Here is a 27,422-nt window from a genome sequence, read left to right on the forward strand (position 1 = left end):
CCAATTTCTCTTTTGCCAATTCTTTCCAAAGTGTTTGAGAGAATCCTAAAGAAGCAGATCAATGACTATTTTGAATCTAATCGGCTTTTTACAGTGCAGCAATTTGGATTTAGAAAAAACAAAACAACAACACTTGCTATCGATCATTTTACAGGCAGTATTTTGGAAGGATTTGAAAACTTTCTTGATACCCTTGCCTCGTTCCTTGATCTTACTAAAGCTTTTGATTGTGTCACTCATAGTATTCTTCTTAAAAAATTACATGCCTATAATTTTCATCCTAGGTCTATTCAATTGATTGAGTCTTATCTATCAGATAGATTTCAATATGTGTTTTTTAACCAGCTTAAATCTGATAAAAAATCTTTGATGTATGGAGTGCCTCAAGGGTCAGTTCTAGGTCCAATATTATTTCTCATTTATATAAATGACTTGGGATTTTCACAAGAGGGCCCGGTAAGCACAGTCCTATTTGCTGATGATACTACATGCTATCAAAGTTACCACCCTTCCCAAATCAGTGATATTGATCTTGAGACCACAGAGAGCAATTTGTTCCAATGGTTTTTGGCAAATCGTCTCTCTCTCAATAACTCAAAATCACAAACAGTGAACTTTACCCTAAGACATAACACCATTACACATCCCATTTTAACAGATTGTTCACAGGAAGCTAAATTTCTTGGTGTTTATCTTGATCAGGGACTCACTTGGGAACGGCACATACTGAAACTTTCCCAAAAGCTCTCAAGCCAACTCTTTTTATTTAGAAACCTATCTAAGGTTACCTCCCTTCAAACCCTTCTTACATCATATCACAGCAACTTTCACTCACGACTAACTTACGCAATCCTTTCCTGGGGACACTCTTGCCATATAGATAAGGTGTTTGGTCAGCAGAGAAAGTGTATTCGCATAATCACAGGTCAGGGTTATCGGGACGATTGTAGGCAGTCTTTCAGAAACCTGAGGATTCTCACACTACCTTCTGTGTACATTATGCAGTGCCTGTTGTATGTTCATCAAAATGTAGATCTGTATAAAACACAACAGCATACTTATCAGACTAGAAATCATGATGCCCTTGTACCAGACTTCAGTCGACTTGAGAGGACCAGAAATGGAACCAGATACCTAGCATTGAAATTTTATAACTGTATACCAATATCTATTAAAAGTCTTGATTTTAACCAATTTAAGAGACAAATTAAAAATTATCTTCTGATGGGTGCTTTCTACTCATTTGAGGAGTACTTCAGATCTAAATTTTGTTTTGTCCTGTAATTTAATTAGTGTTTAGTTTTTAAATTTTAGTAATAGGTTTTTTTTACTGAAGTACTGTCAACTTTTAATGTAATTTTAGACAATTTTAATTATTGCTGACCTGTAAAAGTACATTTGTACATTATTACCAATAAATACTCTACTCTACTCTACTCTACTCTACATTACAAAATTAGTTAGAATTATACAGGGTGTTCGATAACACAGTGGCAGACCAAATTTATGTTTTTTTTTTAAATGGAACACCCTATATTTTATTTTATATTCGAAATCGTGTTAACTTCTCCATCGCAAAAATATAAAGGTTTGTTATGTTATACAGGGTATTTACAAAGTTATAACCATTTTTATATGAAAATCGTAACAAGTTCAACTCCCTGTATAAATAAAAATAAGCACAACAGCAATGGTCATATTTTTTTATTTATTGTCAAAATTTTCAAAAATTATTGACATTGCTAATTTTCTTTATATCAAATACAGGGTGAGTCAAAACGCAAGTACATTATTTTCTCAGTAATTTTAAATAGAACCCCTGTATTTTATATCACTATTGGAAAGTACCAGTACCATACTTTAATTTTTATATAACATTCCCTATGTCCAAATTTATCAGTTTATGAGATATTTTCATTTTTCATAGCAAATTATTTTAAGTGTCTAAATTTTTCTAAATTTTAAGTAAGCCATGACTGAATTGACAATTGATGATTACTGCTTATCAATCCGGTAATCAGTGTAACAATGTAGCAAATAAAGAAAGAAAAATAATGTACTATAATACATTTTACAAAAAAAATACAACCACAACATGCAATATGTTTGAAACAATTAAAAACTACTTTTGTATGTAAATGTAACAAATAAAGAAAGAAAAATAAATTATTAGAAATAAATTTTACAAAAAACACACAAAGACAAAATACAACATTTTGTGAAGACAATTAAACACTACTTTTGTATGTAAATATAACAATCTAACAAATAAAGAACGAAAAATAATTTATCAGTAATACATTTTGCAAAAAAACATGTTTGAAAAAATTAAAAGCTACTTTTAATATTTAATTACATAGGGTGTTTAAAATTACCTCCTAACAGATTTATGCGTGCCTAAAAACTATCATTGAACAAGCTACTTACACTATGAAGCATTTGTAAATTAACACATCGAAATACACTTTGTATTCTATTTTTCATCTCATCCCTTGTTGTTGTAGGTATTTTATAAACTTCATTATTAATGTAACCCCAAAAAAATCAGTCCAGTTTATTAAATTATGGTGATCTGGGTGGCCACGCTACTGGTCCATTGCAAAATGAAAATATCTCGAAAACTAATAAATTTAGACACAGGGAATGTTATCTAAAAATTACAGTACAGTAATGGTACTTTTCAATAATGATATAAAATACAGGGTGTTCCATTTAAAATAACTGAGAAAATAATGTACTTGCGTTTTGACCAGTGGCGGCTGGTCAGAGGAGGCAAGGGAGGCTTAGCCTCCCCATAAATTTTTTACACACGTTACACTGTTTTGTTTACTTTGTTATTTTGCTTCGCGTTAGTCTAACTCCACATACCAAATTTCAGCACAAAATTCGCACTTTTAGTTTTTTCATTATTTGTAGTCGGGATCCTAAAATCGCAGAGGAGGCTACTGGCCGGAAAATCTCACTTGCTAATGCTCCGCGTAGCCCAGCAGCGTTTAAGGATGGTTTAAGGAGACCCAGTCTCCTTAGAGCTGCACATCGCTTAACGCACACGCTGCCCGGAGATCCGGCAAGTGAGATTTTTCGGCCAGCAGCCTCCTCTGCGGATTTTAGGATCCTGACTACAAATAATGAAAAAACTAAAAGTGTGAATTTTGTGATGAAATTTGGTATGTGGGATTAGAATAATATTTGGAACAACTTGTTTAAATAACTTTTTCCGATATCTGTAATGCAAAGCAGAATATCAGTAATTTACCAGTAATATTTTGCATTCGCAGAGTAAGCTGCTTTTAGAATTAAAAAAATTCAGTTAAGTATCTTAAACAATGTAAACCTTCAACCTGTATGGACTGCAAAACTTCAAATCTCTATTTATTTTGATATGCATATCTACTTACAGAGATAGAATTGTTGACAAATAAATGACACAAACTTTGGTAATACACTTTTACAATTATACTAACTATTTTTAAAATGATATGATCTTATGAAATAATTATGAATTATGATGATATTACAAAATTTAAATAAAAAATGGTCAAAAAAATGGGGCCTTAAATTAGATTTTTTTGGCAGATTTTTTTTGCTATAGATTTGGCAGATTTTTGCTATAGATTTGGCAGATTTTTTTTGCAGATTTTTTTTTATAGTGCAAATTTGTCTAGATAATTTACAGTTAGGTATAGCCTCCCCTATTGAAAAAATCACGAGCCGGCACTGGTTTTGACTCACCCTGTATTTGATATAAAGAAAATTAGCAATGTCAATAATTTTTGAAAATTTTGACAATAAATAAAAAAATATGGCATTAATAAACCATTGCTGTTGTGCTTATTTTTATTTATACAGGGAGTTGAACTTGTTACGATGTTCATATAAAAATGGTTATAACTGTGTAAATACCCTGTATAACATAACAAACCTTTATATTTTTGTGATGGAGAAGTTAACAGGATTTCGAATATAAAATAAAATATAGGGTGTTTCATTTAAAAAAACATAAGTTTGGTCTGCCACTGTGTTATCGAACACCCTATAACATTCTAACTAATTTTATAATGTGAAGCTCAAAGTTGGCTACAATTTTTGTTATTACCTTTTATTGCTATCTATTACTATAGCGGATCTATTGAGCTTCACCCCACTAATCAAAAATTATGTATGTCAAAACCAGTCTTATTAAGGTCTTGTATATATTAAGCTTTACTGCATGTTTTATATTTTTATTTTTTAAATGTTTCTGGAGACTGAACAGTTCGGTTTGCTATTGCTATGCCTCTTTTTATTTCATCTCTTGTGTTTATTGAGTTTACTAGAGATCCAAGATATGTGAATTCCTTGACTTGCTCAAAGGTATGGTTGTTAATTTGAATTCTCTGTTGGATATTTCGGGAGGTTTTAGAAACCAACATATCATTGTATCGTTGTAAATCACTGCATCATGTCTCTCATACTTCTGCCCACTAGCCCACTATAACTATATCGTCAGTGAATGTGAGAATTTGTGTCGATCTATTAAAAATGGTTCCATTCATTCTAATATTTAATTTTCTGACTGCCTTTTCCAAGGCAATATTAAAGAGGAAACAAGCCAGCACGTTCCCCTGTCTTAGACCATTATTAATGTCAAAGAAAGTAGAGTTTTCTATTTGAATTCTAACGCATGAGCTTACATTTTGCATTGTTACTTGGGTAAACTTAACCAACTTAGATGGAATTCCAAAGTCTATCATTGCATTATGTAATGCAGTTCTTTTAACACTGTCATAGGCTGCTTTGAAGTCGATGAAGAGATGGTGGGTATCTATGTTATATTTTAGTGACTTTTCTAGAATCTACCTATGTGCTTGAATTTGAAGTATAGTTGACTTTCCAGCAGTGAATCCGCATTGATATTGATCAACAATACCCTTTGTAAAATGTTTTCAAACATTCAAATCTTTCAAACAATACATAGGCGAAGATTTTATACGCAGATGCTAACAAATAACAGATAATAATAATATACAGGGTGTTCCATTTAAAATAATAAAGTTGTAGTTCATGTCAGCAGTATAACCGGAAATGGCATGTCTTTCAAAATATTTTCTTTAAGTTCGTTATATCTTGTAATCCCCATGAACACATTTTCATATATAACATGTACCTAAATAGTTTCAGATTTATCAGCCCTTATTCTAATACATAGTCAGTTCTGACCAAAAAGTCAGTTGTAAAAATAAAAATGGTCAGTTGTGAAATTGAAAATGGTCAGTTAAAAACCGTTTTTTCGATATTTTTTGTGTAATTCATATTTATTTCTTTTTAGAAAATGAAAATAATGTACCTAGGTACATACGCTGCATGTGCGATTTCAGATAATTGTATGTTTAGGGGAAGGGGGGGTTTAATTTTTGATTTGGTCAGTTGTGAAATTTTTCCTTAGGATTTTTGTAATGGCATGGACTTTATGTCATTCAGCCAGTCACAACATGAGGTACTTAATGTCATGTGTAGTGTGTGTGTGTGTGTTGAGTAAGTGTCTTGTTACTTTGTAAAGTCGACGTCATTGTCTTTGCAAAGAGACGCTAATTGTATCCGAACGTCTGCAGTCCCTCCGGTGAGTACCGATCACACAAGGACAGAAACTATCTTCATTTATTTATTTATAATAAACGAAAAATTCCTGACCCTGGTGAGATTCGAACTCACGACCATTCGGACCTTTCGATCCAAAGGTAGGCGCTCTTACCACTGAGCCACAGAGGGGGTTATTTCCTTAGGATAAGCACTGCGATTTATAGATAAACTCATTGTGAAACACCCTGTATAGCTTACATATTTCATCAAAAGTAAATGATGAAATGTTTTTTATTCTTTCATTTTTTAAGTTTTGCATACAAATCTATCGTAGTACCTTACCTACATACATAGTTAATCATTCAATGATTCTATTCAGTTTTTATTCTTGGTAATATTTACTCAATTATATTATGTTAGGATATATAAATCTCATACCAAATTATTGTCAAGATTGAGATTAAGATTACACTTAATATTATACACCACAGTTTATTTATTTTTTGATAAGCATTTCTTATAACATAATTATCTAATAATTAATCTAGTTTAGGGAGCTTTAAAAAGTATGGAAATTCGTATATGTAAAAACACATTCACGTACAGTATTAAATATTTTACACACTTCAGAAATACTTTTCCCATTCATTCATTTGTCGTAAATGTGTACAAAAACATATTAGTCTTTTTCAATTGAAAAATATTAACTTTTAAAAATGCATATTAGTCCAGGTAGGATTTGTTTTGAATTTGACAATTTCCATAGAACTCTACTTTTTTGCTGGAATCACTTTATGGTAGGGGAGCCCAAGCGGGGATTTTTGCAGTTACTCGAGCGCGTCAGATTATCATATGGGGAGAAACGTGGTACCCTGCAGATGTACCTCTACCATTATATTGGCTCTTAACACAGGGGAGTTCTTTCAGGGGGGCCCGAAAAAGAAATCTATCCTTAAAAATACTCGAAATTGTCAGATTAAGATATGGTAAGTTAAGTACATGCAAAAGAGTGTATATTTCAAAAATCTGACGATTTGAGCGGGGCGTACGGAAATGGGTGAGTCAAAAAGTTTCACAAAAAAAGCGAATATTTCGCGAAATGAACGTCAGATCGAAAAACTAAAAACTATGTGTTCAATATTTTTCAAAAATCTATCGAAAGATACCAATCATGACCACCCACGGAGAGAGGTGGGGGGTAAATTTAAAATTTTAAATACAAATCCCGCGATATTTCGCAAAATAAACATCAGATCAAAAAACTGCAAAATACACTTATTCAGTATTTTTGAAAAATCTATCGAATGGTACCAAACACGACACCCCAGTTTAAAGTTTACAAACTTAAATGGAAGCCCCTATTTTTAATTGTAGATTTGGATTCTTTGCATAAAAATAAGCAACTTTTACTCGAAACATTTTTTCGAATTATGGATAGATGGCGCTATAATCGGAAAAAACGATTGTTGGAAATGGAAAATTAAATTAAAAAATGGAAAGTCCCCTTTAAAATGGAAAATTTTACTTAACTTCTTTTGGTTTTAGGACCTAATAATCACAACCCATTAGGTGCCCAAAGCGCTCGAGTGACTGCACATTTAGCATACTTTGCTCCCCCAACATTAGGATGTACCTTTTATCAATAATCACAACACCCCCACAAATAATCCCCCACCCCTTATTATTAAATAGGGAATAGGGGTCGTGTGCTAGCTCATTTGAAAGGTTATTCAATTCTCCGTTTAGTAATATTAACATTGACATCCTACAGGGTGTCCAAGAAAAATTATTTTGAATTAAATTAATTGACACAAAAAGAAGAATGTATGTAATTTATTTAACTCAAAATACATTCTACTGCTGACAGAAAACAATGTTTATTTGATAAATAAACATTGTTTGTTGCTTAAATTCAATATTCAACCTATACCAAGAGGCAGATGCAGGGGCGGATTTATTCATTAGTGGGCCCGGTGCTAATTCTTGTAGAGGGCCCTACCCAACTCTTTTTTGACAAGGCACTTTAAAAATTAAAACAATATAAACTTCAGTACATTTAAAATTATGCAGAAGATACAAGGCTAAGACAAGGTAACGCTTTTTTTCTTTGTTTATTTTCAACAAATGCTTTTATGACACTTTCAAAATCAATTTCCCCCAATACTTCATTCTCAATAGAGCAGATCGATAACGAAACTAATCTGTTCTCGCCCATTGATGACCTTAATTTATTTTTAATAAAGCTTAATTTTGAAAATGATCTTTCGGATTCGCAGTTCGTGATAGGTATAGTTAAATATATTCTTAAAACAATATAGGTATTTGAAAACACTGAAACAAGTTTTTTTTCGATAATAATATCCAACATGTCTTTAGGTGTTACTACAGAATTCTCGGAATTAGGAAGAGATAAAATAAAATTATAATCTCTTCGATAAATGCCTGATCTATATCAAGCGGGTACGTTTCGATAAGATTTCGCGCATATTGTTTTAATGTTTCACCTTCAATAGTGCGAAAATTTCCAAAAAATGCAAAAAGATTAGATACATAACCGTATGCTTCACGTCGCTTGTCTAACTCTGCCACTAATGTATCGATCGATAAATAAAATGTTTCGACTTTAAAGGACATCGCACACATCTTATGGAAAATATAATGTCACTCAAATTCAATAAAATTTATACGAATAGATTCGTTTTAAATTAACGGTCAAATCTTATCATTGCGCCAACTCTTAATTATGATTAATTACGGCGCAAATTGCAATTAAAGTTTATCGAAATCACATTTTTGGAGTCAGTAAAACTGTCAGTTACAATCACTATTGCTCTGGGTGCTATTCAAAAGAGCTTAAACCCCGCTGGGCCTAAGCGGATTAGTGAAACTAATCCGCTGATTTATGGAGTACCGACAATTTGGGTATTAATTTAATTTGGGGCTAAAGTAGGTTTACATATTCCCTCCAGAATCACACGTTCAAGATCTACGTTTCATACTCCCATCAGCAGAACTAACTTCACTGCAAATTCTTTCATCTCGAGGGTTTCCAGACAGGCAAATGCTTGCTCCAATTGTGTGGATTTCTTTGCGGATAGTTCGCGATTTTTAAAAACGCTAAAGGATTGCACCCTCTAGTTTTATGTTCTTGAATATTTTAAACTTGTGATTATATATCTTTACCTGTTATTTTTACTTTTTGACTTGCTTTATTGTCGTAGTGTTTATTGTATTTTATTGTATTTTACGTATATTTGTAATATTTTGTTAGTTCTTCATATCTTCTGTAATGTTTTATTGTAATGAGCTTTGCTCGTAAATATATATAAATAAATAAATTATAAAATATTTTTTCTCTCTCTAACTTATGTACGTATCCATTTGATTTCAGATTTATTTATATCAATTTCTGCTCTTATTATTGAAAATATGGAGTTGGCGCAATGATAAGATTTGACCGTTAATTTAAAACGAATCTATTCGTATAAATTTTATTGAATTTGAGTGACATTATATTTTCCATAAGATGTGTGTGATGTCCTTTATTTGAACCTTCTAAATGTGAAGAGGGCCCGTCTGGTTTATTGTTAATTATTTAAATAAATTACGCATGAAAACGAACTTACAAAGCCTCAAATTAAAGGTTGTCCCATTAGGTTTTTAAAGAAAAATTGTAAAAACCTCTATGTAATCATTAATTTAGGCTAAAGTTTAAAAAACCAATTTATAAGAAAAATGTAGCTGCTTTTCCTTGTTGAAATAATTGTGCCGTCATCTGAAGCGTATCCTTTTTCAAAAATATCTTTTTATTTTGCCCAAACTTTGTTTTAAAAAAGGACAAAAACTGTTCGGAATTAAATTATGTTTTTTTTATTTGATTAGGCTAAAAGTTGCGCTAATATAAATTAAGTAAATAAGCTCACCTTTCGCTTAGCGGCTCCGCTTTTATGCTGCTTAAGTGACATTATAGGTAGTTACAAGCGTCTATACGTAATGTATTTAAACAATATTAATTAGCACTCACAAACACTAGAACTAAAAATTAATCCGAACCGAATAAATAAAATTCACCAGCATCAACTCACGATTCACAATCTAATGATAAATGACTAAAAGCTAACGCCAACACAAGTAGGTATGAATTACTAATTGTCGTCTTTGACGTTCTTCAGGTACTTTACTTGGTTGTAAACAAAAGCTTTACATGTTGTTAAGCTTAAAGGGTAAAGTAGGTATATTTTATATTTCATTTCTTAACTTTATGGCACCCATTGAAAGACATCTATTTTTGTCAAACACCTTTAACTTTCAGAGCGATTTAAAAGCATTGTATTGTAAGATTTCCGAAAAGGAGATATAAAAGTATACCTGCTAATCTGTTGCCATTTATGTCATGTCATAAAAGGGTGGTTATCGGGTGTTCCTTTCCTTTTCTCTCGGAAAAAAGATTATATGAAATTGTCAATACAACAATAATTTCAAAGTAATTTTTACAATAAATAAGAGGAGTTTGGTAGGGTGAGTACGACGGCGCGTCAGAATGCCAAATACGTAATTTTAGACAAATGTGTAGGTCTTCTGGGGCCCCTTCAACCTGGGGGCCCGGTGCTACAGCACCTCTAGCCCCCCCTAAATCCACCACTGGGCAGATGGGTGATGGGTGGCAGCTTGAACATTGAAATAAGACTTTTAAAATATTGTTTATTGTTTTATTTCAATTATTTTTAATTGTTTTATTACAGTAAACTTTGTATCTGAGATTTTTCGTCTTCCTCGTTTTACGAAAGATGTCGCTGTTTTGCGTCTCAAAGATGGAATTATTGCATCGCGGTAATTTCCCTTAAATAGGCAGGCTTGTTGATATTTGATTCAGAGTTGTGACTGCATAGCTCCATCGAGGACGCATGAGATGCAGAAATAGCTATCTGGAGATGGGGGTTCAACTCCGGATCAAATAAAAACAAAAACCTTTCCCCCATGTTCATCTTTACTCAGATTTTTGAGTACTCGAAACTGTCTTTCGGCTCTTTTCCTATACGAAAAGAGAGTAGATACGTGACCGTTGTCCTTTCTGCTTTCTTATACAGGGTGTCCCGAAAAGAATGGTCATAAATTATACCACACATTCTGGGGTCAAAAATAGTTCGATTGAACCTAACTTACCTTAGTACAAATGTGCTCACAAAAAAAGTTACAGCCCTTTGAAGTTACAAAATGAAAATCGATTTTTTTCAATATATCGAAAACTATTAGAGATTTTTTATTGAAAATGGACATGTATAATTCTTATGTCAGGAACATCTTAAAACAAAATTATAGTGAAATTTGTCCACCCCATAAAAAATTTATGGGGATTTTGTTCCCTTAAACCCCCCCAAACTTTTGTGTACGTTCCAATTAATTCATTATTGTGGTACCATTAGTTAAACACAACGTTTTTAAAACTTTTTTACCTCTTAGTATTTTTTCGATAAGCCAGTTTTTATTGAGATGCGGCTTCTTTTTCAATATATTTACGTAAAAATTTTATGGGGGTTTTGTTCCTTTAAACCCCCCTAATGTTTGTGTACGTTCCAATTAAACTATTATTGTGGTACCATTAGTTAAACACAGTGTTTTTAAAACTTTTGTCTCTTAGTCTTTTGTTCAATCGAGATGTAGCTTCTTTTTCAAAATATGCCTAAAAATGTAAATTATAAATAAATTTTCAGATTATTAACAGGTCTCTATAACCGTACCTAACCATATACAAATATGTGGTGGATTAGACAAATATTCAAAATATCTCGATAAACACTGGCTTATCGAAAAAGTACTAAGAGGCAAAAAAGTTTTAAAAATAATGTGTTTAACTAATAGTGCCACAATAATAATTTAATTGGAACGTACACTAAAGTTTGGGGGGGTTTAAGGGAACAAAACCCCCATAAAATTTGTATGGGGTGCACAAATTTTACTTAATTTTTTTTTAAGATATTGCTGTCGTAAAAATGCCACATGCCAATTTTCAATAAAAAATCTCTGAGAGTTTTCGATATATGAAAAAAAATCGATTTTCATTTTGTAACTTCAAAGGGCTGTAACTTTTTTTGTGTGCACTATTGTATATAGGTAAGTGAGGTTCAATCAACCTATTTTTGACCCCAGAATCTGTGGTATAATTTATGACCAATCTTTTCGGGACACCCTGTATATTCGTCGTTTCCGTGCTTATAAATTGTTAAAACCGGAGATTCAAGATGCAACCAGAAAGCAGTTTCTTTTGACGAAAAGTCTTAGATGTAAAATATTGTTTATTGTTTGTTTTATTTCAATTATGTACTTTTAATTGTTTTATTACAGTAAACTTTGTATCTGAGATTTTTCGTCTTCTTCATTTTATTAAATTTTCAATTTCTAGTTAGTATGTAAAATTGAAAAAATAATTTTTTTCACTTCATATTTTTTTTGTAGGAACAAAACCTCTCGAATTATAGCCGAAAATGTGGGCAACAAGACCAAAGATTTTCGATTTTTTTAGATTTTGTTAATAAAAAATTAAGCACAAGGTTTGCAGTCCATTCTTTCACGGTTTTTGCTCTAAATTTTAAAGAACCGCTTGGATTGACATGAAATTTGGCATACATATAGCTTACATGTCAAAGAAAAAAAGTGATATTGTGCCGATGTTTGCTTTTGCCCTGGGGGTGACTTTCACCCCTTCTTGGGGGTGAAAAAATATATGTCCAAAATAAGTCCGGAAATGGGTAAATTGACTAATTTTAAGTAACTTTTGTTCTATAGAGCTTTTTCGCCAAGTCAACACTTTTCGAGTTATTTGCAAGTGAATATGTTCATTTTTCAACAAAATAACCACATTTTTAGACGGTTTTTCGCAAATAACTCAAAAATTAAGTATTTTGTCGAAAAAACGTTCTTAGCAAAAATATAGCCTATAAATAAGTAAAAAAAATGGTGTACGCGTTAGGTCTCTGGATCTCGTAGAACCAGAGTTATAGCCAATGAAAAATATATTCATATTCACCAAATTTCAAATAGTATATTTCGACGTGAAATATCCAAAAAATTAAGCACTTTTTGGGGAAAACCTATTATAACTTTTTTAAAGTGTTTTAAAAAATCTTTATTTCTGTTTCTACAAAAAGATTCTAGCATTAAATTTAAGCAAGTTACGCTCAAAATAAAGTTAGTCCCTTTTGTTTTTGCAAAAAAAAATCGGGAAGACCACCCCCTAATTAGCAACTTAAATTAAATTAATCGTGTCCGCTCCACAAATTATTTTACTCATGTTGTGTTTATATGATCTGTAAGTTTCATCGATTCAAAGTGCTTATTTTTGAAAAAATTTGGTTTCAAAATAAAATTTTTAAAAATTTAAATTTTGAAAAATATGCTTTTTTTCAAAATAACTTTAAAATTGTTAGAGGTACCAAAAATCTCGAAAAACAAAAAAAGTTAGATTTGCTCTTCTGAATATCATGTATTTTCTGTTTTTCTGTTGGACAAAAATTGATTAAGATTTGGTGTTTCTAAATTTGCATACATTCGTGATCAGTGACTCGTTTAACCCCTTTTAACTACAGCCCTTTCAATAATAAGGACTTTGAACCGATGAAACTTACAGATCAATAAACAATATTTACAGGAGTCAAGAAACTTATGAAGTCGTAACGATTAAGTTCATTTAAGATACTAATTAGGGGGTGATTTTCTCGATTTTTTTACCAAAACCAAAAGGGACTAACTTTATTTTGAGCGTAACTTGTTTAATTTTGATGCTAGAATTTTTTTTTATAAAAGAAAAATGAAGCTTTTTTTAAACACTTTAAATAAGTTGTAATGAGTTTTCCCCGAAATGTGCTTCATTTTTGGTTATTTCAAGTTAAAGTATTTCATTTGGAATTTGACGAATATGAACCTATTTTTCATTAGCTATAACTCTGCTTCTACTAGGTGTAGAGACGTGATGTATACACCATTTTTTAAAAATTTTTACAGGCTATATTTTTGCCAAGAATGTTTTTTCGACAAAATACTTACTATCTGAGTTATTTGCGAAAAACCGTCTAAAAGCGTGGTTATTTTGTTGAAAAAATGAACATATTCACTTCCAAATAACTCGAAAAGTATTGACTTAGTGAAAAAACTCTATAGAACAAAAGTTACTTAAAATTAGCCAGTTGATCCATTTCCTGACTTTCTTTGGACGAAAATTTTTTCACCCCCAAGAGGGGGTGAAAACCACCCCCAGGGCAAAAGCACATATCGGCACAATATCACTTTTTTTCTTTGACTTGTTAGCTATGTGTATGCCAAATTTCATGTCAATCCAAGCGGTTCTTTACAATTTAGAGGTTTTGCAATATTTTACCGTTAAAGAACGGACTATTGTGACTGAGAGAAAATATAAGTCTATACTTACTTACTTTCCGTGTCCGAAACACCAACAACTTTAAATTCTGTATTTCCAATGGTTGGCCACATAGATGGCCCTGTCATTTGCTATAATTAAGTCTTCTTCTGTGCAGGTCTCTCTCATCTCTGTGCATGATAGTAGATGCCGGCTGGTCTGAACCGCGCCACAGTCGCAGGTGTCCTCCTGGTATCCCCATTTTTTCAGGTTACTAGCACAACGTGAAACGCCGGTTCTTAGTCTGTTTAGCGCTTTCCAAGTCGGATACGGTAAATTGTGTCCAGCAGCCATTTCCTCTGAGGGAGGAAAATGTGTCGCGGTAGCTGACGATTGCCATAGGTGTATTCGGCGCGTCTCTGGTGCTTCGGGGATGGATCTTGATGTTTTCAGAAAGCTTTTCCGAGATCTTAGTCTGCTTGGCTGAGTTTGGTGGTCATAAAAGGGGTGTCTTCGGTCCGTCTCCTGCTTTTTTCCTTCTACCTCTGACGTGACCTTCTTCCTGATAGGTGGTGGAGCAATTCCAGCTATGGGGTATACCTCTTCGATAGGTGTCAGTTTCAGGCAACCCAATATTATACGGACCGTTTAATTTAGAGCTACGTCGACGTTCTTTGCGTGAGCAGAGTTTGCCCATACTGGTGCTCCAAACTCCGCGGCCGAAAAACATAATGCCAAGGCAGAAGTGCGGAGAGTATGTGGTTGTGCTCCCCATTTTGTATTAGTTAGCTTGCGGATGATATTATTTCTGGCACTTACTTTCTTCTTGACATCTTGACAGTGGTATCGGTAAGACAGAGTTCTATCCAGACGGACGCCAAGGTATTTTGGCGTCTTGTTGTGTTTCAGCATCTGACCACGCCATTCCACCTACAGCGGCCTTCGGGCATGCTTGTTTTTCAGGTGGAAAGCACATACCTGGGTTTTTGTGGGATTGGGTTTTAGATGGTTTTTATCATAGTTTAGAGCATCCCAGGGGATCTGTCAGTTTCACTTCGACTTCATTGAAGGTTCTTCCCTGAGCTACCACAGCTGTATCATCAGCGTAAATAAATTGCCTTGTTTGTTGGTGTATGGGTTGGTCGTTGGTGTATATGTTGTATAGAATCGGCGCGAGGACACTTCCCTGTGGTAGCCCATTTTTTTTGGTCCCTCCACCGACTGTTCTTGGACTGGAGCGTTACGTAGAAGCGTCTATTCTGGAGGAGACATTTCACTAACCTTGTTAGTCGGAAATCCTTTGTAGTTTCGTAGAGTTTTGCGAGTAGCCGTTGATGGTTAACTGTATCATAGGCGGCAGTTAGGTCTATGAACGCTACTCCTGTTATTTCCTTCCGTTCAAAACCATCTTCAATATGTTGGGTGAGATTAAGAATTTGACTGCAGCAGCACTTTCCGGGTCTGAATCCTGCTTGTTCTGGTAAGACGACATCAAGAAAGAACAAGTATAAGTCTATGATTTTTTCACATAATAATGTAGACAGGAGTACAATGTTGACGTGCTGTTCAACAACTTTATTTAATTGTAAAATAAACCCAGAATCTTTTAGTATATAACCTATTTGACAATTCTACGTTGAAATCATAATACATGACGATATTGTACCTATGCGTAAAAACCACGTAACGTAACGACATTCTTTTCTTTTACCACTTTTTAATTTTTATAACGACATAATTTGTTTCTCATTATAAAATATTCTTTCAGCTATTGAGGATGTTACTGGTGAAAGTTTCATTTTGCGCAGTTTTATGTCAGTACACGAGTATTACCAGAGCCTAAATTTATAGTAAAAATATATAAACAATAAATATGATGGAACTGGAACGACAAAACAAATTTGAAATCATTTGCAAGAATTTATTATGTGGGGGTAAGTTGATTTGTTTATATTTTTAGTATATTTTAATTTTAATTGATATTGTTTATGAAATATGCATGTGCTGTGCACGTACTTTCAAATGAGTTTCACTCTGTTTACGAATGGATAAAATATTCCTTAATTGTATATACGCTCCTTGTCAAAAAAATCCGGACACATTTTGTATGTTTTTAATGTTTTTTTTTATTGTCAGTGTACAGTGGTTTTAATGGGAGGAAGAAACATTAATAATAAAAAATGGTCATTCATAATAATAAAAACGGTTCTTTTATTGTTTTTAAATGACACCAACGTCACCATACAAACAAAATTTTGACATTTGCAAAAAATGATACATTATCTTGTTTACTAGCAACATATTTTTTGCATTTTTTTTATTGCATTTACGATAAGTTTCACGTTTATTTTGATAAATTCAAATCACTGTTCATTAGTGTTTTCAAATCGTGTTACTATGACACCCGAAAATATTGCAACTAGTGGTATTACATGAAGATGGTGGCAGTATACGTTATATTGCAAATTATTTGAATATTTCCAAAAGTTCCGTCCATGGTACTCTACGAAGTATCGTCAGACTGGAGAATACACTAGAAGACACTTATCGGAGAGAACCGAGCAAAATTACTGGAAATACAACATGTTGAATATCTCTACTGTGGGACACTGCTTGAAAACTACCCGTCATCAACAATTACCCCAGATTCGAAAGTAAACAAAAGTCTCTTTATAAAAAACCTCTATTTATCTAAATCAGCTTCTTAATTAAAGTATAAAATGTCGCACAAAAATTGAACAACGAAAACAATATATTTCTAATGGATCTTACCACGATACTATAAATAACAAGATAATATATTGCGCATCTCGAAGAGAAGGGAGTCGTGACGTAACTGGAGACCCAAGTTCGTAATGGTTCGTAATGTCCGAATGATTTCCGATTAGTTTGAATTGCTCGCGGTTGTATAGTCCAGGCTGTATGGTCGCCCCCTTTAGGTAAATTATTCCGATTCGATTTTCTTGCACAAACTTACTAAAACAAGTTCCTTATAACAAATCCACAGCGTGAACAGAGTGATATAGACTTCAGTCATTTTAAAAATGAGTTCTAATAGTTCATCAGATTCTGAAGAAGATGTTATGATTGCCTTATCGTGCAATGAATTACAAAAACGAAATCCAATTCGGCAAAATTTAGGTCCAGTGCTTTTTAAATGCATCCATTTTTTTGAATCCTGAGAAAACTAATAAGAATTTTTAAAAAAATTTAACGCAGAATGAAAGATTGCATTTTTACCGACGGCCGAAAGTCCCTAACAACTTCTATAACGTTTATTTTAATAAGTTACAGAGATGAAAACAAAGAGAAAATTTAGTATAATTTTTAATTTCAAATATATTATTATACATTTTTGTAATCAGTATTTCAAAAGCTTTTAAATGAGGTGTCATATGATGTACTTTCCTATTTAAAAAAATCAAAGTTATGACTGTCACCTGCAGAAGAATCGCGTAAAGTTCGAAACATTGATGCTATAATATACTATGATTATTTTAAAAATCGTTCTGTCCGAGCGTTTTGCTTATGTGCTGAAAATAAATAAGTTAATATGGAGGGTAACACTTACTCCAGCGCCCTGTATAAGTACAATAAAATTGGCACATTTTCAATTAATCAGTCAAACTTTGAAGTATTAAGGTGAAACAGTAGCGATCAACAGGTAGCGAAAACGCGTTCCAAGATTGCGGCTGTAATTTTGAATATTTTTTCGAGATATTTGGCACACGTATTCGTAATAAAATAAAGAATGGCGGTACAGAGCCCAATTGGAAAAATATATTAATATGTGGAAATTACTCTGTAATTAAATACAATATTAAAAAACGAGCCTGTACCGCCATTAAGAAGAACAGAAAAATACACTTTCTTCAAATAAACTTTTTTTTCCGATGCCTAGATTTTGTCATTTTGGAACTACTAATGAAATAAAAAATTTTAGTAGTTCCAAAATGACACAAAATCTAGGCATCGGATAAAAAAGTTTATTTGAAGAAAGTGTATTTTTTTGTTCTTCTTAATGACGGTACATGCTCGTTTTTTTAATATTGTATTTAATTACAGAGTAATTTCCACATATTAATATATTTTTCCAATTGGGCTCTGTACCGCCATTCTTTATTATATTAGGAAGACGTGTGCCAAATATCTCTAAAAAATATTCAAAATTACAGCCGCAATCTTGGAACGCGTTTTTGCTACCTGTTGATCGCTACTGTTTCCTCTTAATAGATAAATAAATGTATCTAGTACTAAGGGAACATCCATAAACTGGAAAAAGGGGGTGGGGGACTTTGTTTATTAAGACGCTGTACGTCGTATATTTTTATTATTTGTGGTATTGTTTGGTATATTTAATTTAATTTAAACAAAAGGTTCACGAATATAATTATACCCTATTTTAGAATAAACAAGAATTTATATTACTTTTATCGCACACTTTTCATTGCGTTTCATATTTCCTTTTTATCAGTCACAGTCATAATGTTACCATATAGCATTTTTGTACCGAACGTCTGGCAGCAATAAATATTAAATTGTCGTTCATTTATTTACTGAACATTCTGAATTCTGAATAAACAATTCTTAAAAGAATGAATAGAAATAAAATACTATATTCTATTTAGTTAGTAGATACATTGTATTTTTATACTTATGAAAGAAATGGCGTTGAAATCAAAACAACATAAGTATCAAGATTTATATGATGAGGTTAATAAAGCATAGGAATTTGCGTTTCTTAAAAATTATAGACGTGTATGTACCTCGCAATGCATAAAATACTAGTAACTACTAACTAAAACATACACAACGGCGCCAACGGCATTGGACCATTCGGCGGGATTTGCCTCTGGCCTCTGCTATCATTCTCCGCCGAAGCCGAAGCGATCTGACCGTTCCGAGTCAAACGTTCTTAGGCGGTGCGCGGTGGCTCATTTCCATGTATGTCAAATCTGCCGATTGCTCTTAGCCGAGCCGATTGCTCTATGCCGATTCAGTGCGCGGCCTGCTTTAGGCGGTGCGCGGTGGCTCATTTATTTCCATGTATAGCAAAATCTGCCGATTGCTCTTAGCCGAGCCGATCGCTCTATGATGATTCAGTGCACGGCCTGCTTTACCCGCAACACGAAATTTCGACGTTCTGTTCAACTTCTCAATTCAAACTCTCTCCACATCCACATTAGCACCGGTTAATTTCTGTTCCCAGCGTACCTATCGCAAAGTTTTTGTAGATTCAGCAAACGGCTGAACAACACGACACAATTTCTCTGAGCCAATTATTATCAAATCAAAATAAATCGTAGTCGTCTTTAAGTGGAAGAATGTGTGGGTGTTTATGTTATGATCAACCGAATTCATTACTCAATGCTTTGAATATCTTAATTCAATGGTCTTTGAATACAGCGTCTGCATCAAATAGATAACTAAAATTAATGCAATATTTAAATGGCTCGAACACCTACCTTCGACTAGCATTGCAGCAGATTCGCGCCAGCGCGCTTGAGCGTAGTTAGAAACGTTCAACAACTGTTCCATTTCTCTTTTGTAAATTACTCCGCGATTCAAAAACATGTTTCGGTGTGCATCACTTTACGATTTACCAGACAAAAAATAAATTGAAAATAAAAGTGGCCAAAACTCTTAAACGCGTTTTTCTCAAAACTGCTTTTTTCAAAGATAGTGCACGTTGTAACTCAAAAACTACTAAGTAAGTCTTTATGAATCCACCTAAAATTTTGCATAAATTTTCTTTAGGCATTTCGTCAGGTAACGCTGTCGAGATATTTTTGTTGTATGCTTATTTTTTGTTTAACATTAATAAATATGTTGATTTTCACCCTTTTTTGCAAAAAATTTCGTTGTTTTGACTTCTGAGTGATGCCAAAAACTCAAAAATTGTTAAAACTAAATAAAAATACAGCGATACCTCGAGAGACTCATAAACTAATAAAATCTTTTGGATTTTTTTTCATATGGTCCAATGACGAGTTCTGATGTCCACCGCAAAATCCATTTTTTTGGAAATCCACGTCTGTAAAAATTTGCCACAGTTGGCCTATTTTTCAATATTTTTCCTTAAAATTTTTTTTGAATATTCTTTAAATTGTATTAAATATGTACATTTAATTTAAATATAAAATAATTCTACCATAGTAAAAACAATTCACAAAACGTGCTTGAAATGTTGATTAGGTATTTCAAACCATACCGATCCCCCCCCCCCTCCGTAAGAAGAGTAAAAATTGATCAGGTATATTCGTACAGAATTTGCAACATTCTAATTTCTAGTATACAAATAAAAAATATTATCTCTCATTTTAATCTAACTACGTCTTTGTGAACTATGACTTCATATTCTTCACATCCTGAACAGGTGTTATTCATAATAATTGACAAAATTCACAAAGTAAAAGTACCTACAACAATCCTATTTAAATTCGCTAGACTGACGCAACGTATTTGGTTTACAAAAGAGGTAAGAACAGAAGATTTGACCAATGACCCGCACACAAAAATTCTTTGAGAATTTGGCGTCACCGTTTCATTTGCATGGCGGTGTAGAAACAAAAATGTAAAGAGAAAATACATCTTAATAAATAAGCATATTTGTATGGTTGACGTGATTTTTATTTTATACAGTGTAAAAACCATTCATGGAATAATATTGTTTGTGTCTTTATTTTAAAGAATTATAAAAAACGCTGGGACCCCTCAATTTTAAACATTAATCTGAGCGTTTTAAACATAAATTTGAATGTACACGGATATCCACAAGAGTCTAGCACAATTCATCATCTTTAATTTAAATGCAACACCCTGTATATTTTTATTTTTTTTTTAATTTCAAGTACTTGGGCCATTCAAATGACAAACAGTGAAAAAGCACTTGACTCTGATGAAGTGAGTGCTGAAATACTAAAGTTTTTGGAAGAACATGGAATAAAATCATTCTGTGTACTCTTTTAACAGAATTTATGACACTGGGATATTACCAACTGATTGTCTTGAGTCGACATTTGTCACAAAATCAAAGAAACATCGTGCAAGGACTTGTAGTGATTATCGGACAATGTCTGATCAGTCACGTTTTGAAGATCTTACTGAGAGTAATACGTAGCAGAATATACACGATATTAAGGGAGAGAATTAGCAATACTCAATTCGGATTTAGGAGTGACTTGGGTACGAGAGAAGTCTTGTTTAGTATCCAAGTACTGATACAGAAATGCAGAGATATAAATCACAATGTATATATGTATAGTAAGAGCCAACATGCTAGACACATAGGAACGTTGAGTCCTGGACCCTTCACTTGTTGCAATGTTTATTTTTATGTCTAGTGACGTTTAGAACGTCAGAAAATGTATAGAAACCGAATATTAACATAGAAAGTTGACAAATAATAGATCAGCTGTATTTAATAGGGCTTTTCATCGATTGTCATTTGTTGTCGAGCTTCTGTCATGTGTCACATAATATTAATATATCTACGGCATACGTATTTGGTTTGTATCATTGGTAAATACCAGTGTGCGTCCCAGCGTGCGTGTAAATACCAGTGTGCGTAAATACCAACAACGTATGACGTAGGTAGATATATTAATATTATGTGACACATGACAGAAGCTCGAAACAAATGACTGTGAATGAAAAACCCTGATTTAATTTTGACTTTGACGTTTATAGTTGTCATTTTGTTAAAGTTGTAAAAGTTTTAAAGTATTGTAATATTCTTGACGTTTGTATAAAGTTATTTTAAAACAGAGTAATAATACTATTAACTAATGTATTTTTGTATCGAATAACAATTATTTTGAATAGTTTCTTGACAGTAACATGGCAGGGATGAAAGTCACATCTGAGAACGGACCGGATTAGCCCATAAGCATAGCAATTAGGTACCCACCCATGTGTCTAGTACGGTGGTTCTTGCTGTATACATCTGTTCAATCGATTTTGAAAATACGTTTGATAAGGTCTGACATAAAAAGTGCTAGGAATATTGAAAACAGCTGGATTGGACGATAAGGATTGGATATAAAGAAGAATGTCGGATCAAATAAATATAATATGAGTAGTGAGAAATATTTAAGGAAGCCTTAATGGATACAACAAAAGGTATTATTTTTAATGGTGAAACCGTGAAGAATATTAAATATGCCGACGATACCTTAGTGCCGGCTAATTGCGGAGAAGACCTTCTAGTTGTCAAACAAAATTATATACAAGAAGACGAAAAACCGGTTGCAAAAAACCATCCTACTATATGTAAAGGGTAGGTACAACAGAGAAAATAGGGAGAGTGCTAAGAAAACACAGAATAGAAACTATATTTAATACTGACAGAAAAATCGCAATTATTTTACTATTCTCAAAAACATGAATATCGTTAGAAAATCAAGGAGCATACGAGATTCCATGTGGAGATTGCGACAAATCGTACATCGGACAAACCAATCGACGAATCCATGTTAGACGAGACGAACACCGAAATGCCATCGACAGGAGAGAAAAAACGTCGTACCTTTCACAACATGTCTTAACTAACATTGAAATTAAAAGCAAACGTGAAATCAGATAATCAATAGTCTAAAAGTCTAAACCAAAGGGATGATGCTCAAAGGCTTCCTATACTATCCGATGGGAGGGTTGACATGGAGGAGATGTGACATGTCGACAGTGCTTCTCATGGCGGCATAATTTGTAAGCCGTCCCGGCGTCCCCCACGGCCGATAAATTCAGTTCTTTTTCTTCACTTTATTTTCTTACCTTATGAATGAAATTCACCTCTTCTTTTCAACCACATCCTTTGGAAACACAAATAATCTACATATCCCTCTTTCACAATAGTGTTTACAATCCGGGGCAAAGCACATTACCATTTATATTATACAAAACACAATAGTTCACAAAAGTTCCTAACTTTTACTTGGGGAGTATCACTAAAAAAACATATTTCATAGAAATTTAAAAGCGAATTATGGTAGTATTATCTTAAAAACACTATACTTAAGAAGAAAAAGCAGCAAAGGAAGCAAAATTTCAACTTTATAGGAATTAAAAAGGCTTGAGATTCAAGTTGGCAAAGGTTGGCACTTCAACCTTTGTTTACAAAGCAGTAATAACAATATGGCAGTCGTGATGTCACACTTCGGTAGTCAGCCTTAAGAGGGAACAGTAGCGATCAACAGGTAGCGAAAACGCGTTCCAAGATTGCGGCTGTAATTTTGAATATTTTTTCGAGATATTTGGCACACGTGTTCGTAATGTAATAAAGAATGGCGGTACAGAGCCCAATTTGAAAAATACATTAATATGTGGAAATTACTCTGTAATTAATTGCAATATTAAAAAAACGAGCCTGTACCGCCATTAAGAAGAACAAAAAATACACTTTCTTCAAATAAACTTTTTTATTCGATGCCTAGATTTTGTGTCATTTTGGAACTACTAAAAATTTTTATTTCATTAGTAGTTCCAAAATGACACAAAATATAGGCATCGGATAAAAAAGTTTATTTAATGAAAGTGTATTTTTTTGTTGTTCTTAATGGCGGTACAGGCTCGTTTTTTTAATATTGTATTTAATTACAGAGTAATTTCCACATATTAATATATTTTTCAAATTGGGCTCTGTACCGCCATTCTTTATTATATTACGAATACATGTGCCAAATATCTCGAAAAAATATTCAAAATTACAGCCGCAATCTTGGAACGCGTTTTAGCTACCTGTTGATCGCTACTGTATCACCTTAAAATCTATTCTTTTTTACGTATTATATCAGACATTTTCTACCATAGTGTTTATAGCAAATTTGTAATGATACATTAGCACAAAGTTAATAGTAAAATTTTAAATAATCACTTGTTTTTGTAAATCACACATAAAGAATACACATAAGATCGTCCCCCGCGTCGACAGAGTGTACCACGTGACCTATAATCATAGTTAACGCTTTCAGCGGATAGAGAACGGCAATGAAGAAGACGGCAAAAATAAATCATAAGACTATGTTACTCTTTCAAAAGCCGTAAAGAGATTTCAAAGCGTCATGATTCACATTCTACATTCAATTTTCTAAAAAGTGAAGAAGACGTATAATAATAATGCGTCAAAGAAGACGAATAATGGGTAATATAGAAAACCAATGACTACAATGTTATGGAAATATTTTAACATTAAATTCAATATTCGTTCACTTTGTTTATATGATTATGTTTAGTAAAAATTCGATCTAATTAGGTATACATTTATGTTTACTAATTAAGGAATTAAATGTTACACGTTTATTTTGTTTATTTCCTACGTATTTACAGATAATAAATATTTGAATACCAACAACAATTATTACTTTTTTATGAACGCATTTACAAACGACCAATAAATATCCGCTATAGCTATTACCTTGATAGAAACATTTCGTTCCGGATATTTTTTCTATATCTTCAATTGTAATCATTTGATTTTCTTTCGAATACGGAATTAATTAATATTTATCAAAATATTTAAAGTCCAGTACGTGAATTGTAAAAACATTACCAAATTATCTAAACCAAAACAAACAGAATTTTATTGATTCCAATTTAACCTTCTTATCGTCCAATAAAGGAAATAGATAATGAACTATAATGTACAATAGGATTTCGTGAGAAATAAGCTATTAATTTAAACTTTAGTCTACACACGCTCTGACCAAATCTCCTGACACGACACAATTCCCCGACCATTCTTGTCGGGGTCAGCTCTTCACACGTCCCGACCAAACTATCTGACAAAACGTAAATTTATTAAAGAAAAGTTAGAACGCCCAGATACAAAATTTATTCAAATAATAATAAATAAATATTTAAATCTGAAAACTTTTCTTGTTGGAACTTCTTTCTGATATATCCTTAATCTCTGTCTTTTACAATTTATGAGACAAAAGACGACGAATAAAGAAAGCTAAAAGGACTCTACAATATGCAGTCACATTCCGCTTTCATTCGTCTAGGAAAAACGCTCCGAAAGAAAGTTCCTAGTGCTCAAATCTGAGTAAAGATAAAAGTGAAAAAGACAGTTTGTTTATTTTCGATTTAGAGGCGGTGCACAATCTGCAGACAGCTGTTTCTGTCTTACGACGTCCTCAGTGGAGCTGCGTGCACACCTCTGAAGTAAAACGGAACGAAGCTGTCTATTTATGGGGAATTTCAAAAATAGTTTAAAACCCACTTTCGGAACGCTGTAGCGACATCTCTTAAAGAAAAGCGAAAAGTCCCAGATACAATAAATATTATTTTACTTAGTTAATAAATTTATTATTTTAGTTACATTCTGTCTAAACATAATGTGTATAAGCCGTGTTTTCTATTTCTTCTTCTTCTTTCTCGAAACTCCTTATGTCCCTCAGGGGCGTCGGAGGTTTTATTCATCCTCTATCCATATCTTCCATTTCTTGCGGTCCTTTGCTAACTCTTTCAATTGTTGATGTGTTTTTCCTTTTTCCTGCACAATTTCTATAATCTGATCGATCCATCTCTTCCTTGGCCTCCCTTTCCTTCTTTTACCATATCTTTTTGATTCCTTCACCTGCTTTGGTAGTCTTCCCTGGTCCATTCTGTTAATGTGTCCATACCGTTTTAATTTTCTTTTTTGTATCTTGGTTTGGTTATTATCGATTCCTGTTTCAGTCTTTGTCTAACATCTTCATTTCTTATTCTGTCCAATTTCGTTTTTCCTGCTATTTTTCTTAGCTGCTTCATCTCCGCTGCGTTTATTGTACTGTCTATTTTTGCATTGTTTACCCATGTCTCACTTGCATATATTAAAGTTGGTACAGAGATTGCGTTGTATACCTTCAGTTTTATTTCTTTATCTATTTCTTCCTTTCCAAATATTGTTTTATTTACTGCATAGTAGATTTTATTTGCTTTTTTTCGCTCTGTATGAGATTTCTTGATCTATCTTTCCATCATCTGATATTATTACTCCAAGGTATTCAAACGCCGACACTGCTTCTATTATTTCGTTTTTGCACTTAAATATCGTTTGGTTTATTTCTTCCCTTTTCTTTTGGGTTACTATCATGGTCTCCGTTTTCTTTACATTTGCCTCCATTTTCAAATTTTCTATTTCTTCCACCCAGATATCCATTAATTTTTGCATTTTCTCTTTATTGTCTGCTATTATTACTAAGTCATATGCATATAGTAATCCCTCCATTCTCACTGGTACTAAATTCCTGTACCCTATTGTTGACTGTAATTGCCTTGACCTTCTTTTAGCGCTCTTCATTACTCTATCCATTACTAATATAAACAAAACTGGGCTGAGACTGTCCCCTTGTTTTATTCCTCCCCTTAGGTTTCTTGTGTATTGGTATCAATAAATTTTCTTCCCAGTCTTTCGGTATCTTTTCTGTTCTCCATGCTTCCCTCATTATTTCCAGTTGTTTATTTCTAACGTCATAATTGGGAATACAAAAAGTACAACGTTTTTAAATAAAGTAGTAAATTCTCATAGTTAACACTTCATTTGTGTATAAATAGATCATTAAATTTTATAGCCTAATGAATGATGAAGACATGACACTGTATACTGCAAAAATGGACACGGTATAAAACCTTAAGCGCAACTGTCCAGTGCATTTTTTGCATTTTTTTTAATTGCAGCCTAGGTGCAATTTTTTATTCCGCATATGTTTTAGTGTAAGCAAACTGTTTTTTTATTTATAATTTTAGACTTGTGCATTTGTATGTTTATACGGAAAGGACGAAATAAACAACGTATTACGAATATGGTAGATGGTATACTTAAAATTATTATTTTACTTGCATTTTTCTAAACCTAATTATCTACAACCTAATATCTAATAATTAATTTGTATAAGCCGTATTTTTAAATTTCTATTGTCATAATTGTGAGTACAAAAATGGAACATGTTACAATATTACCAAGTAGTAAATTATGTAGGGGAGAGTAGGGTAAAGTGGAATAGCTAAACTTTTGAAATTAAATAAATTTTATATTTAAATTTAAATTATTTTAAATTTAAATAAATTCTCGAAATGAAATTTTGTAAAAAATATATCTTATTACAGTAAAGTTTAAGATCATTATGTCGAAATATAAATTAAATTAAGTCAGTAAATTTTTTGTTATGCGTGGGTTTGTCAGACTTTGTCTTTTTTTTTACTTTATCCCGCATGGTTGGGTAAAGTGAAATACTCATAGAGTACGGTTTAAAATCGGCCTAGCTTCTTACTTTGCGCTTGTTTCTCATTTTTTCGGGATTTAATCCTCCGATTTAACGTAGCAACAGAAATTGCGTGTTGCATAGGAGCTTGATTTTGGCAAAGGATGCCCGTTCGCAAAGGTCTGATTAAAGATGTCATTGGCTCCACATACTATTGTTGTTGGGTCATTTTTCGTTTATAATTTCGCATTTTACACCTGGAAATATAAATATTCTTTTTAATGGCGGCATTCAAGTATAATTACATGTGGGGCAAAGTGAAACGATATTTC

General features: G+C 32.8%; 1 protein-coding gene across 2 annotated transcripts in view; it reads left to right on the forward strand.

Moving 5' to 3' along the window:
• LOC126889847 (solute carrier family 25 member 16-like) overlaps window positions 1-27,422 on the forward strand; it is a 60,205-nt gene that overhangs the window by 17,816 nt on the left and 14,967 nt on the right. For both annotated transcript variants that reach the window (XM_050658534.1, XM_050658533.1), the window contains exon 2: window positions 15,678-15,843. In XM_050658534.1, the coding sequence (XP_050514491.1) occupies window positions 15,783-15,843 (61 nt within the window). In that variant the 5' untranslated portion in view covers window positions 15,678-15,782. The remainder of the gene's footprint in view (window positions 1-15,677; window positions 15,844-27,422) is intronic.

The sequence above is a fragment of the Diabrotica virgifera genome, chromosome 8, assembly GCF_917563875.1.
Source record: "Diabrotica virgifera virgifera chromosome 8, PGI_DIABVI_V3a".
NCBI classification, from domain to species: domain Eukaryota; kingdom Metazoa; phylum Arthropoda; class Insecta; order Coleoptera; family Chrysomelidae; genus Diabrotica; species Diabrotica virgifera.